Source organism: Phocoena phocoena, chromosome 5, assembly GCF_963924675.1.
Source record: "Phocoena phocoena chromosome 5, mPhoPho1.1, whole genome shotgun sequence".
Lineage (NCBI taxonomy): Eukaryota > Metazoa > Chordata > Mammalia > Artiodactyla > Phocoenidae > Phocoena > Phocoena phocoena.
In genome coordinates, this window is record NC_089223.1 from 49,313,846 (window position 1) to 49,332,122 (window position 18,277).

Genomic DNA, 18,277 nt, shown 5'->3' on the forward strand with positions numbered 1-18,277 from the left:
CCCTCTCCCGGCGCAGCCCATGCCCGGCTCGCAGCACCTTCTCGCTCCTGCACGCTCTGTTTGGGAGGACGGGGTGAGAAGGTGAAGTGGGAAGAACTGCAGAGCGGAGGGGGCCAGTCTCAGAGCTCAGATTTCATTTTCATTGAAGCAAAGCACGGAAGATCAGTTTTCTTCTGTTTGTTTGTTTTTGTTTTAATTCTGCATTTTTTGGTTCTTTTTTCTTTTTCTTTTTTCAAGAAACTTATTTTGAGGGGGGGTGGGTTTGCTCTGGGCATTTGCTTTGCCCAGTAGTTGAAAAGTGAACTCGACTCGTGATGGTTCTCCTGTCACTTTGGTTGATAGCAGCCGCTCTGGTAGAGGTTAGGACTTCAGCTGATGGACAAGTAAGTGGAAAATAATAACAATAAAAAACTCAAACCCAACCTTTTCCCGAAAAAGTTCCTCCCCTCTTTCCCCTCCTCTCTCTCCTCCTCCCCCCTCCCACCCTTCCCTGTTATCTGGTGCATTCACGGACGGTTTTTCGAGGGCTGGGCGCAGCGTGCGGGGCTTTCTGGGGTGGGGGGTTGAATGGCACGGGAGGTTTGGACTCCCACTTCGGGAGCCCAGGCTTGTCACACCTAGGACTTCACTTTGCGGCATTCGGAACAATTCCTGGTGACAAAGTGCAGCCAATTCGCATCCTCGCCGGGCCATCTGGGTTTCCTCTTTCCGGAGGGCGGTCTGGGCGCCTGAATGAAGTTCTGGACGCTGGGTCCGGGATCCCAGTGCTCTGGTTGCAGCAGCCGGAGTCGGGTTCGCGGGACTTTCTCTCCTCCTCACTGACTCACAGCTTTTTCGGGCAGCCGGAGGCGGGGGTTTCAGGAAGTCCATGGGCCCGACCGGGAGCGATCCAGTAGACACGTGTCCTGGGAGGACCGCGGCAGGGCCGGGGTTTGACAGTTGGGGAGGGGGGCCCGGGGACGTTTCTTGCCCTGCGTTTTCCTGGGCAGAGGCTGGAGGCGCCGGCCGCTTTTCTCCCCTCCCCCTCTGCTCAACTCCTCCTCTTTTTAAAGCGAAGTTGAGTGCAGCTCTGTTTCTTTTCGACCCAGCCCCCGCCCTTTGGAGACTCAAGGTGAAGCCCGATGCTCTCGGAAGAGTCCTTGAGAAGGCTCAGCGGGATGAGCCGAGCCGTTTGTAGTAAATGACATCAGCACAGGGCCGGTGGGACTGTGGGTACAGAATTTCTCTGTGAGTTTTTGTAGCGTCTCGGGTCTGCCTGGTCTGACCATAGGGTGAAAAGTAGAGAATTGTCTGGTGGATTCCTGACCTCAAATCTGATGCATCAGGATTTAGACTTCTTTTTGCACGTGTAAATTCAGAGACTTTCTTTTCTACTCCTGACCCAGTACCCGGACTTTTCAGAAGAGAATATCGAGTGTATTTATTTTTTGCTGGCTTCATAAATGTTAAATTAAAATTGAAACGAGCAAACGACACCCTGTCCCAAATTATTATTGAATTGGCTCATGCTCCTGTCACAGAACCTCCTACAAACTGAGGTGCAGCCTTTAGGCACCAATCCCGGTCTCCAGCATCTCCTGATTAGCCAGCTCCTGAAAAGCATTAATGGTAGAAATAAAACGCATGAGGTGATAAGATGAAACCCAGTAACTGTTTCTTTTTCTTACTTTTCCCCCTCCTTTCCAGGCTGGTAATGAAGAAATGGTGCAAATAGGTAAGCCTTGTTCTCAGATGTCACTCTTATCTTAGTAGAAAGTAGGGAATGAAGTAAGCGAAGCAAAATATTGTTCCTGAAATTTCTCCCATTGATGGTTAAAGAAACAATTGGTAGTCCAGTAACATTTCTATTCTTCTCTTCCTCTTTCCGGAGGAGGGTGTCACTTTCCTCGGGCTGAGTTGTAGTGATGTAAAAATTCTCCTGCAGTCGGACTTTTCAGGCGTCGATTTATTAACTGTCTTTGGACAAGCCACTGGTAGGTACTGGGAGGGTGATGGAGGGACTGGAAGAAGATATGGAAATAAATTAAATCAACGTTTGTAGCATTAAGAGGAGCAAATCTGATTAGAAGAGAAACAAAGTGTAAGAATGCTACAAAGAAGAGAAAAATGAAGCACAGATGATGGAAAGTTTTCTCTTAAAATTTTTCCAGCTTTGAATAATCCCTCTGATGGCTTTCCTTATGCCATCTGCTTTGAAATAGTTATCTACTAATGTGTAAGATACTGTTAGGCCTTTTGCAGATAACATCTAAAACCTCGGTATTGCCTGACGATATGGGAATTATTCCCATTTTATGGGTGAGGACACTGAGGCTCAGAGAGTGTGACTTGTTACATGTCCTCCAAAGTCCATGGTCTTTTTTGAAGCTGTTTATAATAATGTATTTGTTCTGAACGCAGAAACTGAAAGTCATCTGTCAAGAAGCCAGGCTCCATTCAGTCTTTTCATACACATTTAACTTGGGTTACTTTAAAAGATGATTTTCCTTTTGGCAGAGTGTCAGTCTCTGTAAATCGTTTGTCAGGTGATATGGTAAAGTCATCTTTTACATGAAAAGATTTTGTTACTGCAGAAGTAGTTACAAATCTTTGCCCATGTGCTGTGTGCCAGGCACAGTGCTAATTGCTTTATGTGCCTAATGTCATCTGTTTCTCACAACTGCACTAGGGGGTAGGGACACATTGTGCCTATATTAGATTTGAAGGAAATGAAGCTTGAGAGGTTACACAGTAACCTGCTGTAGTGCATAGTGGAGAGTTCAGGGAATTCCATACTTGTAAACTAATGGAGGGACCCCAAGATCCAGGCCCAGAATATCTGTTTGTAGCCATATGACATCGTGTGTCAGAATGCTCCCTTCTTACTCAGTGCTTAGCATTGTTGGAACTCCTCCACAAGCTTAGACCTCCACAGGAAGTGCAGGACAGACAGGAGGAAAGTGACTGAGAACTGCATTGAAAATACAATGTCTATGAAGAGGCATTTGTCATTTGTAGTTGATAGCATTCAGCCATCAACATGTATCTTTTTATTTTTTTAAATTAATTAATTAATTTATTTATTTTTGGCTGTGTTGGGTCTTTGTTTCTGTGCGAGGGCTTTCTCCAGTTGTGGCGAGCGGGGGCCGCTCTTCATCGCGGTGCGCGGGCCTCTCTCACTGTCGCGGCCTCTCGTTGCAGGGCGCAGGCTCCAGACGCGCAGGCTCAGTAGTTGTGGCTCACAGGCTCCATATGCGCAGGCTCAGTAGTTGTGGCTCACAGGCTCCATACGCGCAGGCTCAGTAGTCGTGGCTCACAGGCGTAGTTGCTCCGCGGCATGTGGGATCTTCCCAGACCAGGGCTTGAACCCGTGTCCCCTGCATTGGCAGGCAGATTCTCAACCACTGCACCTCCAGGTAAGCCCCAACATGTTTTTGGTTTTTTTTTGCAGTACACGGGCCTCTCAGTGTTGTGGCCTCTCCCGTTGCGGAGCACAGGCTCCGGACGCGCAGGCTCAGCGGCCATGACTCACGGGCCCAGCCGCTCCGCGGCACGTGGGATCTTCTCAGACTGGGGCAGGAACCCGTGTCCCCCGCGTTGGCAGGCGGACTCTCAACCACTGCGCCACCAGGGAAGCCCCCAACATGTATCTTTTGTTGTTGTTTTTGCGTTACGCGGGCCTCTCAGTGTTGTGGCCTCTCCCGTTGCGGAGCACAGGCTCCTGACGCGCAGGCTCAGCGGCCATGGCTCACGGGCCCAGCCGCTCCGCGGCACGTGGGATCTTCCCGGACTGGGGCAGGAACCCGTGTCCCCCGCATTGGCAGGCGGACTCTCAACCACTGCGCCACCAGGGAAGCCCCCAACATGTATCTTTTTTTTTTTTTTTTGTGGTACGCGGGCCTCTCAGTGTTGTGGCCCCTCCCGTTGCGGAGCACAGGCTCCTGACGCGCAGGCTCAGCGGCCATGGCTCACGGGCCCAGCCGCTCCGCGGCACGTGGGATCTTCCCGGACCGGGGCACGAACCCGTGTCCCCTGCATCGACAGGCGGACTCTCAACCACTACGCCACCAGGGAAGCCCCAGATATTTCTTTTAACCAGTCTTCAAACAAGTAGGGAAAGAAAGCTGTGTTATTTTTTATTTCTTAAACATTTGATTACTTAAACATCCCAACATTTCGATATGTAAATTAAAAAACTATTTTCAGATTACTCTTTCTACAAGGAATAAAATATACTGCTTTGATTAAATTTTCAGATAGACTCAGCATGCTCATATGTAAGAGGCCCTGGGTTAGACTTTGGGTCCAGTCCTTTTGCTAATATAAACTACTTTGGTAATTCTTGTCCTCAGGGAAGAAAGTAGTACAGGTCTGCTTTAATTTGGTAAGAGGGAGATGAGTAACAGCACATAAGAGAAGAGGGCAGGGCACTCTTAGGTTGTGTTGCTGAAGATTTATCTGCTCCCAAGTTCCTCTGCTTTATGAGATTTCTTTCTTTTATTATTATTATTTTTATTTACCATTTCCGAATTGAGTTAAGGGAAGAAATAAAGATAAAAATAGATTTGACTCATGAGTCTTATGATAGCAGAAGTGTACCACTTGGCTTTGGGTTATAATCATTTATGTTGTTCTTAATAGGGATTTAAAAATACATTTAAAAAATTTGATGTGCAATAATGAGATTCCTTTCCCCTGTCCCCATGCATCAAGGGATTGGTAACCTGGAGTTTTGGTAAATGTACTTTTCTACATATAGTTAAGTAATTTTTTTCCAATAATTGATTGAAAAGTAGTTTTATATAACTGCCTGGAGGTGCTATTTGATCAATGACAATTAGGAAAAAGTAATAAGGTTTGTAGAATTAATGAATTTATATTTATTGATCTACAAATTGGCTGGAGAAGATTCCATGTTTCTGAATAATTTGTGAATAATTTAATGTCTCAAGAAGAGGTAAGTATAATTTAGTAACAAACCACAAATTGTTAGGAAGCTAAATTTAAAAACTCCTTTTTATTGAGATATAATATACATGGAGGGTGGTGCGTATAAGTGTACACCTTGCTGATTCTTCACGAAGGGAACACTTCTGGGTATCCAGCACCTGGATCGATAAGAACATTACTAGTGCTTGTGCCACTTTCCTAGCAGGATTCCCACACAAAAGGTGACTTGTAACAGGATAAATTAATTTTGCCAGTTTTAAATTCTTTTTATAAATAGAAAAACAATACATACTTTTTTAGTATTTGGCTTAGGAGACCAGTAAAAAATATATATCTGATATGCTCCAACCCCCTAGAGTAGAGGGCAGTCTGTGATGGGGGCAGGTTAGAACATATATATATATATATACACACACATATATACACATACATACATACATATATATATATATATATATATGTCACCTATGAAGTCTGTAGTACGGGATGTGACTTCTTTGCTTTTTTCTCCACCCAGTGGAAAAATGTCCTCTTGGCGTGTGACTCTTGGGAAAACGGGCAAATAGGTTTTGAACTGTCACCTAGTTCTCTGCTCCCTTGTCAATCAGAGAGGAGCTATCTACCTACCTACCTATCTACACCCATGTATACATACATACACCCATGCATACATGTATACACAGTATATACATACACCCATACATACATATACCCACACATACATACATATACCCACATATGCACACATATACATGCATGCATACATACATATAGGTGCATATGTGAATGTGTATGTAATGTGTATATATTTGTAAATGTGTTTCATGAGATTGGTAGACTACTTCTGTGACATATCAGGGAGCTCTTTCATTTCTGACTCAGAATATGGCCTTGGTAGGATGCCTAGGGTAATTGTGGGTAGCTGGCTGGCTGGCCTGATTGGGTAAGGAGGTTTGCTCTGTGACACATGTGGCTTAGGTAATAATCATAGTTCTGTAGAAATTGGAGAATCCAAAAAAGAATTCTCTGAGTCCTTTTGTTTCATAAGCCACGCCTTTGAGATTACTTGAGTGTCATCAGAGGAAAAACCATTGTAAGGCTTTGGTGTTCAGCTGTCTTCCCTCTCCCACCCCCGCTCTTAGAATTGGGGCATATCCATCTTTCTCTGCCCTATTTCTGTTTCCCAGTTTCAAATTTCATTGCATTTTATTCTTAACCAAATAAAGTTGCTAATTTGTCCTCTCAAATATCTGGTTTCCTGAGAAATAATTTTTCATCATTTTCAGGTACTTGTTTGGTTTTCAAGGTGTAGTGTGTCACTGTACCTTCTCCTTGGTATAGAATAAGTGTTTGCACTAGCGTAGCCCTTGAGAGAGCAAAGACTTTGTCTTGGTGACTGCTGTATCCCCTGTACATAAAACAGAGCTTGGTACCTTGTGGGCTCTCAAATATTTGTTATTCAGTGCATAGATCTAGTAAGCAGGTTATTATCTTACTGGGATTTGGCTGTGTTCTGATATTCCTAAAATGCTCTTGTTCTGTGCCCCTGTCCAGGTTTAATTGGTCCCCAGGACAATGAGGATGGTGACAATGGCTGTACAATTAATTATTCAGTGTTATCAAGGCTCCTTGTGACTTCCTGTTTCACCCCACAAAGCCAGGGACTTAGGCTTATCAGTTTTTTGTGCTTTTGTGTTTGTGCTCAATAAGTATTTGTCAAATTGAATAGAATTATGTGCAGGTTTGGAACGTTCACTAATTTTGCTCTAAAGTCTGTTTGGGATAAGTTGCCATGTTGCTGGCATCAGTGGAAATAAGATAAGCTAAGATTGAAATCTGTCAATCCAGTTTGCCAACAGCAATACTAAAAGATGTGGTCTAAAGCAAGTTTAAAGGGATCCCTTGTAAAATTTAGAATTTCAGCCACCTAAGCCATTGTTCTTCCCTGGCACTAAAGATCATACACTTGACGTTACTGATTTAGCTCCCACCTCTCCATAGAGCATCATAATGATTAAAGTTAAATGCTTTAAGCTTCTTAGATGAAGATGTTATTAAATGCAGCATGTTACCTATCACCAGCAACTTACTGCTGGTTAGCTGAACTATTCCTTCCCCATACTTTCACTGTTTTCTTTTTTCATTGTACCAAATAATCATAATATTGCTCAGAAATGTTAAGAAACCTTTAAGGTCATCTCTGTTTCCAGGACGATTATCTTTAAGCATTCTTTGCTTATGGGTAGCCAACCAAGATTACCTTGGAAATCCATTAGGGACAATTCCAAATTGCCTGCTAAAATCATGAGTGGTTTCAATATAAAGAGTTTGGTTATACTGCTTGGACTGGATCTATTGACAGTGAAGACTTAAATGGAACCCTACTGCTTCCTCAAAGAGGATTGTTATTACCAGAATTTTGGGAACGCTTTCCTCAGAGTTCCTCTAATAGAAATCAGCTTTTACTTCTAAGCTGTGCTACTTCTATTATAAATTGTTGAGTTAGTCTTTTTAATTAATCAGTTTTTGTTCTGATTATAGATGCTTTACATGTGCCCTTTGTAGTTATCTTCTATTTCTGTATCCCGCAGATTTTTGACAATCATCCTAAATATCAAACTTTTGTTATAATTTAGCATATTCTTATTCAGTCTTCTTTTAATACACAGATTATGGGGTTTTTATTGGATACCTGATTTTGTTTGGTTTAATATTTTAATGTAATTTTCCATATCATTACAAACTCCTCATAAACATCATTTTCATCCCATCATATACTAATAAACCTTATTTTATATAATAATTTCCCTAATGGTATCCATTTTCTCATGATAGTGAACATTGCCACACAGTGTTGTATGTAGATTATTGCCCACTTTTCCAATGATTCCTTTAGGAGAGCGCCCTACAAGTTGATTACTGAGTAAAACCAAATTAATGTGATACATTTTGACAAATGCATGACTTTTGAAGATGTTTGTAGGACCTGAATTCCTAGTAGCAATATATAGGAAAGTGTTGATTTAAAATATTTTAATTTTAAATTAGGTTTGGTTCAGCTTTTCTTGACATTTGACCATAATTTTTAAATATTTGGTTATGCAATCTCTGAAAGATGCAATGAATTAATCATTTTCTAGTTACCACGTACCTCAAAGTATGAACCATTGTATTATAAGAATATTTTGTAATTTTATCAGTACTCTAAGAAGATTTGTCCACCTCATAGAACAGAATTTGAGAGTTGTGTATTCTTTAGAATGGATAGTGAAGCGGGAAAAGTTTCCTAGCTTAGGAATCTCTGTTCCCACGTGTAATTCATCCATCCTGATTTTCCGAATGCATTTACGTGACTTTGCTGACTAACTATAAATCCCTAGAAGAGATTTTGTGGTAAAATGTCAGTCTCTTGTTTATAAAATGAGTGCCACAAATTCAGCATGATGAATCTTTATGGAATTTAGAACAAATTGTGAGCAGCATGAAACTGTCTAGTGACTGATAGAACAAAAATAGTATTTAGGAAACTTGTAGAAAGTAAAGTAGGATTAAGCATATGAATCTTCAGATATTTAGATAATCACATTTCCTACAATTTTTCTTCATATTTAGTACATATATTTTTATATGTACTAATGCACACCAATAAAAAGAATGATTGAAATTCATATGAATTTGTGTTCTCTCTTTTATATGTAAAGACCTCTCTTTTTTACATGTAGAGTCCATTCCTTAATCTAAAAGCTAACCAGTGTATGCATTAGAGGAACTATTAATATTCATTGCCTCTCCGACATCAAATGGTCAGGGGCACAGACTCTGTTTACCGTGTGGTTTAAAATCCTGACTGCAACACTTTCTAGCTGATGACCTTAACCTCTCAAAGCTTCATTGTCTTGTATGCGACATAGACATACTACTCTTACTTACTTCACAGAGTTTTAAAGGATTCATAAAATGCTGGCACATGGTAAGCAAGCTAGAATAATAGGTATTATTATTAGTATGTCTTAGTCTTGTGCTTTTAAAATTTATTTATTATTTTATTTAATTTATTTATTGTTTCTGGCTGCATTGGGTCTTCATTGCTGCTCACAGGCTTTTCCCAGGTTGTGGCTAGTGGAGGCTACTCTTCATTGCGGTGCATGGGGTTCTCATTGCGGTGGCTTATCTTGTTGTGGACTACAGGCTCTAGGCGCGTGGGCTTCAGTAGTTGTGGCTTGCGGGGTCTAGAGCGCAGGCTCAGTAGTTGTGGCGCACGGGCTTAGTTGCTCCTTGGCATGTGGGATCTTCCCAGACCAGGGCTTGAACCCGTGTCCCCTGCATTGGCAGGCAGATTCTGAACCACTGTGCCACCAGGGAAGCCCAGTTTTGTGCTTTTAAAAAACACTTTTACTCAAGGAGAGCTGCCTCATTCTAGTCCATACATTTCTGATAGGTCTGCCTGCCACTGTGGCTTTTCAGGCACCTTAATTTAGTGTGTCATGGACTTGTACACTATCCAGCCACTCAGCTCACCATGTGACAGCTCTTTAAAGAGTTCTATTTTCATGTATTATCTTCATGTTGGTATCTCAATGTAGTGTTGCTTAATTCATTGGAATATAGCAGTAGAGGGAGGAGTTGAGTAAGGAATAGTGCAAAAAGTTATTCCACACCGACTATATTTTGTGTATACTGGACATAATTCTTTCTTTTCTTTTCATCTTATTTATTGAAATTCCTTCTTTCCATTTCATTGAGAGAATGTTCCTGTATTAATCGTGACTCCTTTGGATGCAAATAACAGAAACCCAGTTGATAGTGGTTAAGGAAGATAAAATTGATCAAGTAATCAAAGTCAGGTATAGCTGGATCTAGGGCTCAAATAATGTCAGGAATCAATCTCTCTCTCCCCCCTTCCTCCTTCCCCTCTCTGTCCCTCCCTCCTCTTTTCCCTCCCACCTTTCTTTCCTCCTTCCCTCCCTTTCTCCCTTCCCTCTTTGTTTCTCTCTTACTATTCCTCTGGGTTGGCTTTAATTCTCTAGTAGCATAAGATCATGACTATCCAAGTTGTGGCAAAGACTGTCACCAGCAACTCTAGGCTATCATTACCCCACTAGACAGAACACTTCTGTTCTGGCTGCTCCAGTTAATAGCTCCTGGTAGGGCTTTTCTTGGCTACTTGGCTTGAGTCATAGCTTATTCTCAAACCATGAACTGTGCTCAGGGATGCAGTGCTCTGATTAGCCTGGATTGAGATGTTTCACTCTTGACTGACAGGGACTGAGAGTGGACTGTGAGATGGTTAACCTGAGGGAAAACTGGGGTTCAGTTAAAGGACAAGGAGGGACAGATGCTGGGAGGCATACATGTGCAATAACGTCACAGCTGTGAGGACTTCCGCCACATTGATGGGAGCTGTTGGCTGTGGCAGGCAGAGGAGTGGACCCCCAAGATGTCTGTGTTTGAATCCCTGGAACTTGTAAATACATGACATGGCAAAGAGGAATTAAGTCTTCAGGTGGAATTAAGGTTGCTAATCAGTTGACCTTAAAATAGGGAGATTATCCTGGATTACCTGTTGGAAAGTCCTTATAGATGGAAGGGGGAGGTGAAAAAGACTTGGTTTGATGTTGCTGGCTTTGAAGATGGAAGGAGGGAACCTTGAGCCAGCGAACGCAGGTAGCCTCTGGAAATTGAAAAAGGCAAGGAAGCAGATCATTCCTAGTGCTTCCAAAAGAAATGCAGCCTGCTGACACCTTGCTTTCAGCCCTGTGCAACCTATTTCAGACTTTTGACCTCCAGAACTGTAGGATAACGTATTCATGTTGTTTCAGGTCGCCAGGTTTGTGGCAGTTTGCTACAGCAGCAATAGGAAACTAAAGCAGCAGCCTAGTGCACTGTCCTGGTTTCTCATACTTTTTGTCAAACCATAAGCCAGACTATTTTAGATTTGGAAAATATAATTACCACAAGTAAAGTTTCAGTGAAAACCTTTTAAAGCTACTATCCGCATTTCTTATCTGTCATATTTTCCCCAGCCTTTGGCCCTAGGGACAAATGCTAATTTTCCTGGCTTTAAATTCTAGACTCAATATTAGTCTTCAAAAGTATTATCCATCAAAAAATTGTAAGACATATGAGAAATATTAATTTTTAGAATGTCTAATATTGCTCTTGAGTCTGTAAAATGTCCAATGATGATAAATATAACCAGTAGAAGTGCTTCTTTAAAAACTAAGATTGGAATGTTAAGTGTTTGGCATTTGGGCCTCACTTAAAAAAAATAAATCTCTACTTGTTATCCTGTTATTGATTATTTGATCATTTTAAGATGCAAACAAAGAAAATACTTGGATATTTTTCTTTAAAACAGTTTTCTTAAAAGATCTCCTCTTACCTGATTTCATGTCCTGGAATGCTGAAGAATGTGCTGTTCTTTCCTAAATGACTCTCTTGAACATAAACATTGTGCAATTGCAGCAAATATTTATGAAAAAGCCAGATTAAAAAAATGAGAAGAATTTTAAAGTTCGCAACTCTTTGTTCTTTCTTAATAATGAGTAAAAGCAAAGCACCTCCCCCCTCCACCCCCCAAATGGCTATGAACATAGGTTTGCAACTAAAATAAAAGACATCAAAGTGTTTCTCTGCCTTGTGGTGATAAGAGCCTAGAGGAGATGAAGTGAGGAAAAAGGAATTTGGCTGCATTCAGAATTTCAGCATGTGTCACAATTAATTTTTAATTGCCTTTGAGAGAAGATGTGTCCCCTTCTCCGTTAGCGTTTACAGCTTTGGTGAGCCCTTTGGCATGTGATGTCCTCTTTAATGTCCACTCTTCACCCCACTCACATCTTTCCTGGAGCAGCTGGCTCCTGTCATTTCTGATGAAAGTCATTCTCTTACCCTTGGCTCAGGATTTGGAAATGTTGTTGTTGGAGCTGCTTCTTTAGCAGATCTTGAAAATGCTTATTTGATTTCATTCTTGTGGCCAGATTATTGCGTACTGAGAATTTATACCTGATAAAGGAAATTGCCTGTGTGACTGCCTCTAGTGTAGAGCAATCAGCCAATTCTCGGGAGAGATTCCCAGTCCCTGGGTTGGGTAATGGAGCATGGGTTGTTACAGCCAGTCTAGACTTCAGGCCATTTGTTGACATGGAGCTTAAGATCCCTTCTAACCACCAGAAACACCATATTTGTGTGGGACTGAAATGGGGGAGAGGCTTGAGGGGTGCTGGGACTCGGAAGGAATCCGATATTGACTTCCTTCGTGTACAGCTCTAGCTAGATGATGATGGTGATGGTGATAATAACACCAGCTAATTTTTCATTTATTGAAATGTTATTAGATGGACTAAGCCCTTTATGTGCCTTATCTCTTCTTCCTATTTTACAGGTAACCTGTCTGAGCTTTAATTTTCATAATTTCAAGCTCATGTGCCAAAGAGCACATGAGATTGAAAGCAGCCTTCAAATGCAGTGCTTTTTGACTCCAGACCTTTAGTATTTAACCATCGTACCCCGCCCCCTTCTTTGCTTGGAAATTAGAGCCACATTGCATCAATCACAAGTATTCCAATATTCTGTGTGCCTGGGGTAGGTTTGGTCTTAATTAGATCAGCTAAAAATTGCCGTGATATATGAGACTTTGTACTGCAGCCATTTTAGGTCCTAGCAATGTTGATTGTACTACTGAAGACTTCTCTTCTCTTGCTGTTCTAGAGTGTGGTCTTTGTAATGTGCTGGTGACATCTAGTCTCTTCTAGGAAACATTTGTGTAGTGTTCTACAACATACTTAGAAGGATACCAACCTGTCTGTCCTCCGTTGTGAGCACATGTGGCTGAATGCATGAAGGAGTATAGATGATCCCAAAGCCTGGGCTACAGGGTGATGCTGTGACAGCACTCCTTCCCAAGAATCCCCACTTCCAAAAATAGCCATTAATTTCTCTTTTCCCCAAAGACTGATGTACACTGGGGACATTTAAACACATTTAAGAACACACCTCTGCCCCAAAGAGCTTAAAATCTCTGAAAGGACAAGACATAAACATATAATTTTTCACGCATAGGGATTTTTATAACTGTTATGCAGGCAGTGCACGACAGTCAGAGCTAGGAAGTTTAGACTCTGAGGTCTGTACTTTAGGCAGGTTAACAGGGCAGTTTTCATGGAGAAGATGGGGCTTGGGAAAGGCCGTGAGGGCCGGGTTAGATTTGCATACATGGAGAGAAAGCAACAGACCTCTCCCCCGGTTGATGCAATAGAGTAGGGCTCTAAAGGCAGGAGTGATTAAGCTAGTGAGCACATTAAAATGTTTCTTTAGGTTATATGGGAGATGATGTTGAAAAGAAATTAGGGACAGAATGCAGAGGGCCTTAAATGATAAAGTTAAGTTTTGATTTGGGTTAAATTACCTAACTTTGAGTTTAGTTTCTTATGTGTGAAGTGAGGGGAATTGATTAGTAGACGGTCTTTCAAGCAATTTTCAGGTTTGACATGGAAATACAGATATCAATTTTCTGAATTTATTTTACCCTAAAGTAATGATGAGCCAGTTGAAACTCTTCATAAAGAATAACAGGGTAATATTAATACCTAACATTTATTGAGCACTTACTATGTGCTGGATACTGTGTTAAGCACTTTGGATTTTTACAAGTCTATGAACTAAATACTAAATTTTTACAAGTCTATGAACTAAATACTGTTGCCCTAATTTTTTCAGGTGGGTACTGACGTAAAAAGTCTTAAGTGACCAGAATCACAAAGGTAGTGAGTGGTAGAACCTAGGCATATTAGACATAAGACTTCAAAACAATCTTTCTGGCAGTAATTTAGAAAATATTCTGATACAATGTATACGGCATTTGGTAGTGAGAAATTATATGTGGGGCATTTGGACTTGGTACTTGCAGCTTTTCAGTGTGAGGTGATGAGAACTTGAAGGTGATTGGAAGAAAGGGGATTAATTTGAGAGAGATTTTAAGGTGAGATCAGTAGGACTTGAATGATATAAAGTGGGGAAAAAGTTGAAATGAAGTCAGTTTTTTTTAGCGTGGGAGTTTGGGAGAATCAGCGCATCATGAACAGAAATAGTGAAGTCAGGAAGACAAGATGAATACTCAGGTGAAAATGAGAAGTTTGGTGTAGATATTTTAAGGGTGAAGAGAGGGTATGACACCTTCTCAGCACAGTGAAACTGACCCATTCAGCTTTCAGTTTGAGGCAACTTTTCTTTTTCTTTAACCTGTATTTACTGAGGGTCTGTTATGTGTAAGCATCATGCTAAAACACAGACATGTGTAAATGGTCCAAAGCCTCAGAAATGAGTAAAATTTGGAAACTATTAGAAAAGTCTAACATGGCTGACATTAAAAGAGAAAGTCTGACTAGCTCAAAGGTCTTTAACTATATGGAAGCACAGAACATTGGGTCCTTAAATCCTTTGATGTAAGTTGTGTGCAATATTTGTGTGTTTGTGTGTGAAAAGAAGTACATACATATCACATATACACACATGCACAGATACACAAGAAGGTGGTTTTTTTCATGCAGTGCAAGAAGGGAGATGTCATTCCTCTAGAATGAGGAATTTAGATATGAAAGAATTCCCTGACCAGGAGAATTGTTAATGTTATCATTAGACTGACAGCGAAGGTGTGACAGTACTTTTTCTTATAGGTAGTTCAAGCTTTTGAGGAGGTCCTCAATTAAACATACCCCGCTGACCTGCCTGGGTTCTGAACACGTTGAGAAATAGAAAATCTAAAGACATAGTGAAAATATCTCTTACAAAAGAGGCTGGGGAGAAGCACAGGGCTCTCACCTGGGCAGGCAGTGGGCTGGAGGACAGGGCACCCCACCCAGTGTGTGTCAGGTCCACTGGGCTGAGACAGAGCCTGCTGCTGGGGAGGTAGAAGAGAACGGCGTCCTTATCAGGATCGTTCCCAGGCCAGGAATGATGATGAGGGAGTGCTGAGCTTTGCAAACTGCTTAGTTTTCCCAGACTTGCTAATCACATCCGTCATGCTTCTTCACTGGGGAAGGGTGAGTTAAGGGGGATGGAGAGGCCTAAATACTCAGAGAAAAATCTCTCCGCCCAGAAGGCGGGAGTAGGTGAAAGGTACTGCACCTCTAACTTAAGAAAACATGATGTCTTCTACTTGAGATGTCTTAATTGTAAGAAAGAGGCAAGGAAGAGATGATCTTTCAAGGTCTTTTTCATCTTTGACCTGTAGAGTTATAATTCTGTGACTATCTAGAGGGATGCAGAGTGGGGCCTAATCTCCTGCCTCTGGTTCCTAAGCGCAGGGGCTCTGTGTCTGCATTCCAGGAGGTCTGTTTCAATGGTTAGATCCATGTTTGTCGTTAGTAGCTTAAAATGTAAGTTTGGGATACTATGAAATGTTTGATTTATAGGCCAGCAGGAATGGTGAGAAATATACCCAACGTTAGCAAGCAAATTCGGGCAATAGAGGTGTATGACAACTTGTGTGCTTTGCTGTCATCGATCGCTTGATGGTAAATTACTATTTGGGGAAAAGAAGATGCATTCTAATTTTAGATACTCCCTCAGGCTAAACTGTTCTCATTCATTAATTCACATATATTTACTGAGTGGCTTCAGAGTCAGTTTCTGGCACTGGAGAACTATAGTGAAGAGAAAAAATAAAAATCCCTGCCCTGGTGAAGGGATATGCTAGTAGGTATAAAGAAACAATGAACAAATAAACATAAATAAGATTTAGAGTATGTGAGATGGTGACAAGTTTTGTGGAAGTAAAATGCAGAAGGGAGATAGTAATGAGACGGTTACTGGGGGCAGGAAAGACCTTAATGGGAGGGTCAAGTTTACGCAAACACCTGAAGGAATGGAGGGGTGAGCCACGCAGCTGTCAGGGGGAAGACACTTTGGCAGAGGAAATGGTGAGCACAATGACCTTGAAATGTGAGAATTCCCAGTGCTGGCCCTTGTGAGCCATTTTTGTCTGAGTGGGATGGGTTTTGAGGAGAAGACATGATCTGTCATTGGCTCTGTTTTAAGGATAACCTGTGAAGGGGAAGATGGTGGTTTGGACTAGGGTAGCAGCAGGGGAGGTGGTGAGCAGTGGTCAGAGTCTGGAGATATTCTGAAGATAGAGTCAGTAGAATTCATTAAAAGATTTGGTGTGTGGTATGAGAAGAATTAAGGATGGTTTAGTCAAGTTTTTGGTCTGAGTAACTGAGAGGATAGCGTTGCCATTTACTGACATGGGCAAGGAGGTGCAGGTTTGGAAGCAGGAAGGTAGGAAGTTTACTTTTGGAAGTGCTGAGGTACCTAGTGAATATCCACAGGGAGAGGATCCAGTGGCAATTGACTAGACGAGGGAAGATCTTACGGAGGAATCCTGGGCTGGAGATGTATGATGGTGAAGGTATTCAAAGTCAGGAGACAAGATGAGCTCACCTCATCCTGGGAGGGTAGATGCAGAAGAGGAGAGTCTGGGACCAGGTCATGCAACACTGCAGCGTGTTCAGGTCGTGAGAATAAAGGAACGTGAGGAGGGAGAATGGGAAGGGGAGACCACTGAGGAGAAGAGGAGAGCCAGAAGAGAATGGTGTCTAGAAGCTAAAGAAAGGAAGTGTTTTAAGAAAGAAAGAGAAATAGAGTCAGATGCTGCTAATAGGGCAAGTAAGAAGATGGAGTCTCGACCATTGGTGTCAGCAACATGGGGTTACTAGTGACCTTGACAAGAGCGTGATTGGAGTGGGTTCAAGAAAGAACAAGCGTGGGAAGAGAGGAATTGGAGATATATACTCAATTTTTAAAAAGTGTTTTGCTATAAAGGGCAGTGAAATAATGGGAACTTAGCTAGAGGCAGATGTGGCATCAAGAAAGTTTTTTGTCAAAGATGGAAAATATGGCAGCTTATTAATTTACTGGTGGGAATGATCTAGTGATGGGAAAATTGATGAGGAAAGAAACTGAGGGCAATTGCTGAAGCTGTCTTGCAAAGGCAAGAGGGGCTAGGATGTGTACATGAACGGAGGCTTTGCTCTTAGATAAGACAGAACCGCAGACAGTTCATCCATACTACCGGGGTCGGTGGGGGGAGGTGGGAATGGACCAGACAGGCACAGATGCCAGTGGGTTGTGCAAAATCCACTGCTTCTGAGTTATGCTTGGGTAATTAGTGACCACAATGTGGCTTTACAGTGGCTCCAGCTTCCTGTGCTTGTGGAACTTACGGCTCACACAAACCTTTACACGCCTATTGCTGTGGCCCTTCAGCCACCCCAGCTGACAATTGTATAGTTTCATATTTTAAAATTGCGCCTGGGCACTATTTTAGTAAGTGACTAATTTACATTTAAGTTAAAATAGTTAAAATTTACTGAATCCTCTGGATAATCTCATTTAAACCTCTCATCAAACTTATGAAGTTTGAACTATTACTAACCTCTAGTTAACAACTGAGGATACTAAGCCTAAAGAAAAAATCAAGAACTTGCTCAAGTTCAGGTGTTGACTTTTCTGCTTTCTGGCACTGTAGTCTCTTCCTGGACCATAGGCTGTATTGCTTTGTGGAAGTATTTGGGCCTGTGAAATGTGTCATTTCTGAAAGCAGTAAATTAATGTTGGTTTGCATATGTGATTGTAACCTGAGATTCAATACTTTTGATAGCTTTGAGCTTTATCCACCACCCCTTTATTTTTCTCCCCAAGACCAAGAATTTAAGAGCCTTTTACAATAATTTTTGTGTGTGTGTGTGGTACGGGGGCCTCTCACCGTTGTGGCCTCTCACCCGTTGTGGAGCACAGGCTCCGGACTCTCAGGCTCAGCGGCCATGGCTCACGGGCCCAGCCACTCCACGGCATGTGGGATCTTCCCGGACCGGGACACGAACCCGCGTCCCCTGCATCGGCAGGCGGACTCTCAACCACTGCGCCACCAGGGAAGCCCTACAATAATTTTTGAAGGTACAATACAGGAAAAATAGGTTGGCTGGCTGCAGGTAGGCAGGATGTCATCATTCTTGTGGTAGTTTTCCTTAAAATCAGATCTTAACTTAGAAATTGACAGCAAGATGTTCCATCTATTCTTCAGTGAGTGAGAGCGTGATCTTCAGCATCGAGATGATCAGAATTGAAAATTTCCTTTGGCTCCTTGTTTGCTATGTGTCAGGCCTCCTAGGTCTGCTTTCTCATTTATAAACGAAGGGTAGTAATACCTACCAACTGTGATTGTTGTAAGAATTAGAGAAGGTATATTCTCAAGCACAAAGCAGAGTGCCTGATATTTATTCTGCAATAAATGGCAGGTGACTGGGTAGCTCCTTTGTCCATTCCATTAACTACCATCCAGTGGGGCTAAATG

General features: G+C 41.9%; 1 protein-coding gene across 1 annotated transcript in view; it reads left to right on the forward strand.

Moving 5' to 3' along the window:
• Positions 1 to 314: 314 nt before the first annotated feature.
• ADAMTS3 (ADAM metallopeptidase with thrombospondin type 1 motif 3) overlaps positions 315 to 18,277 on the forward strand; it is a 287,458-nt gene continuing 269,495 nt past the window's right edge. Inside the window, exons 1-2 of the mRNA XM_065877335.1 lie at positions 315 to 383; positions 1,687 to 1,714. Of these exons, the coding sequence (XP_065733407.1) occupies positions 315 to 383; positions 1,687 to 1,714 (97 nt within the window). The remainder of the gene's footprint in view (positions 384 to 1,686; positions 1,715 to 18,277) is intronic.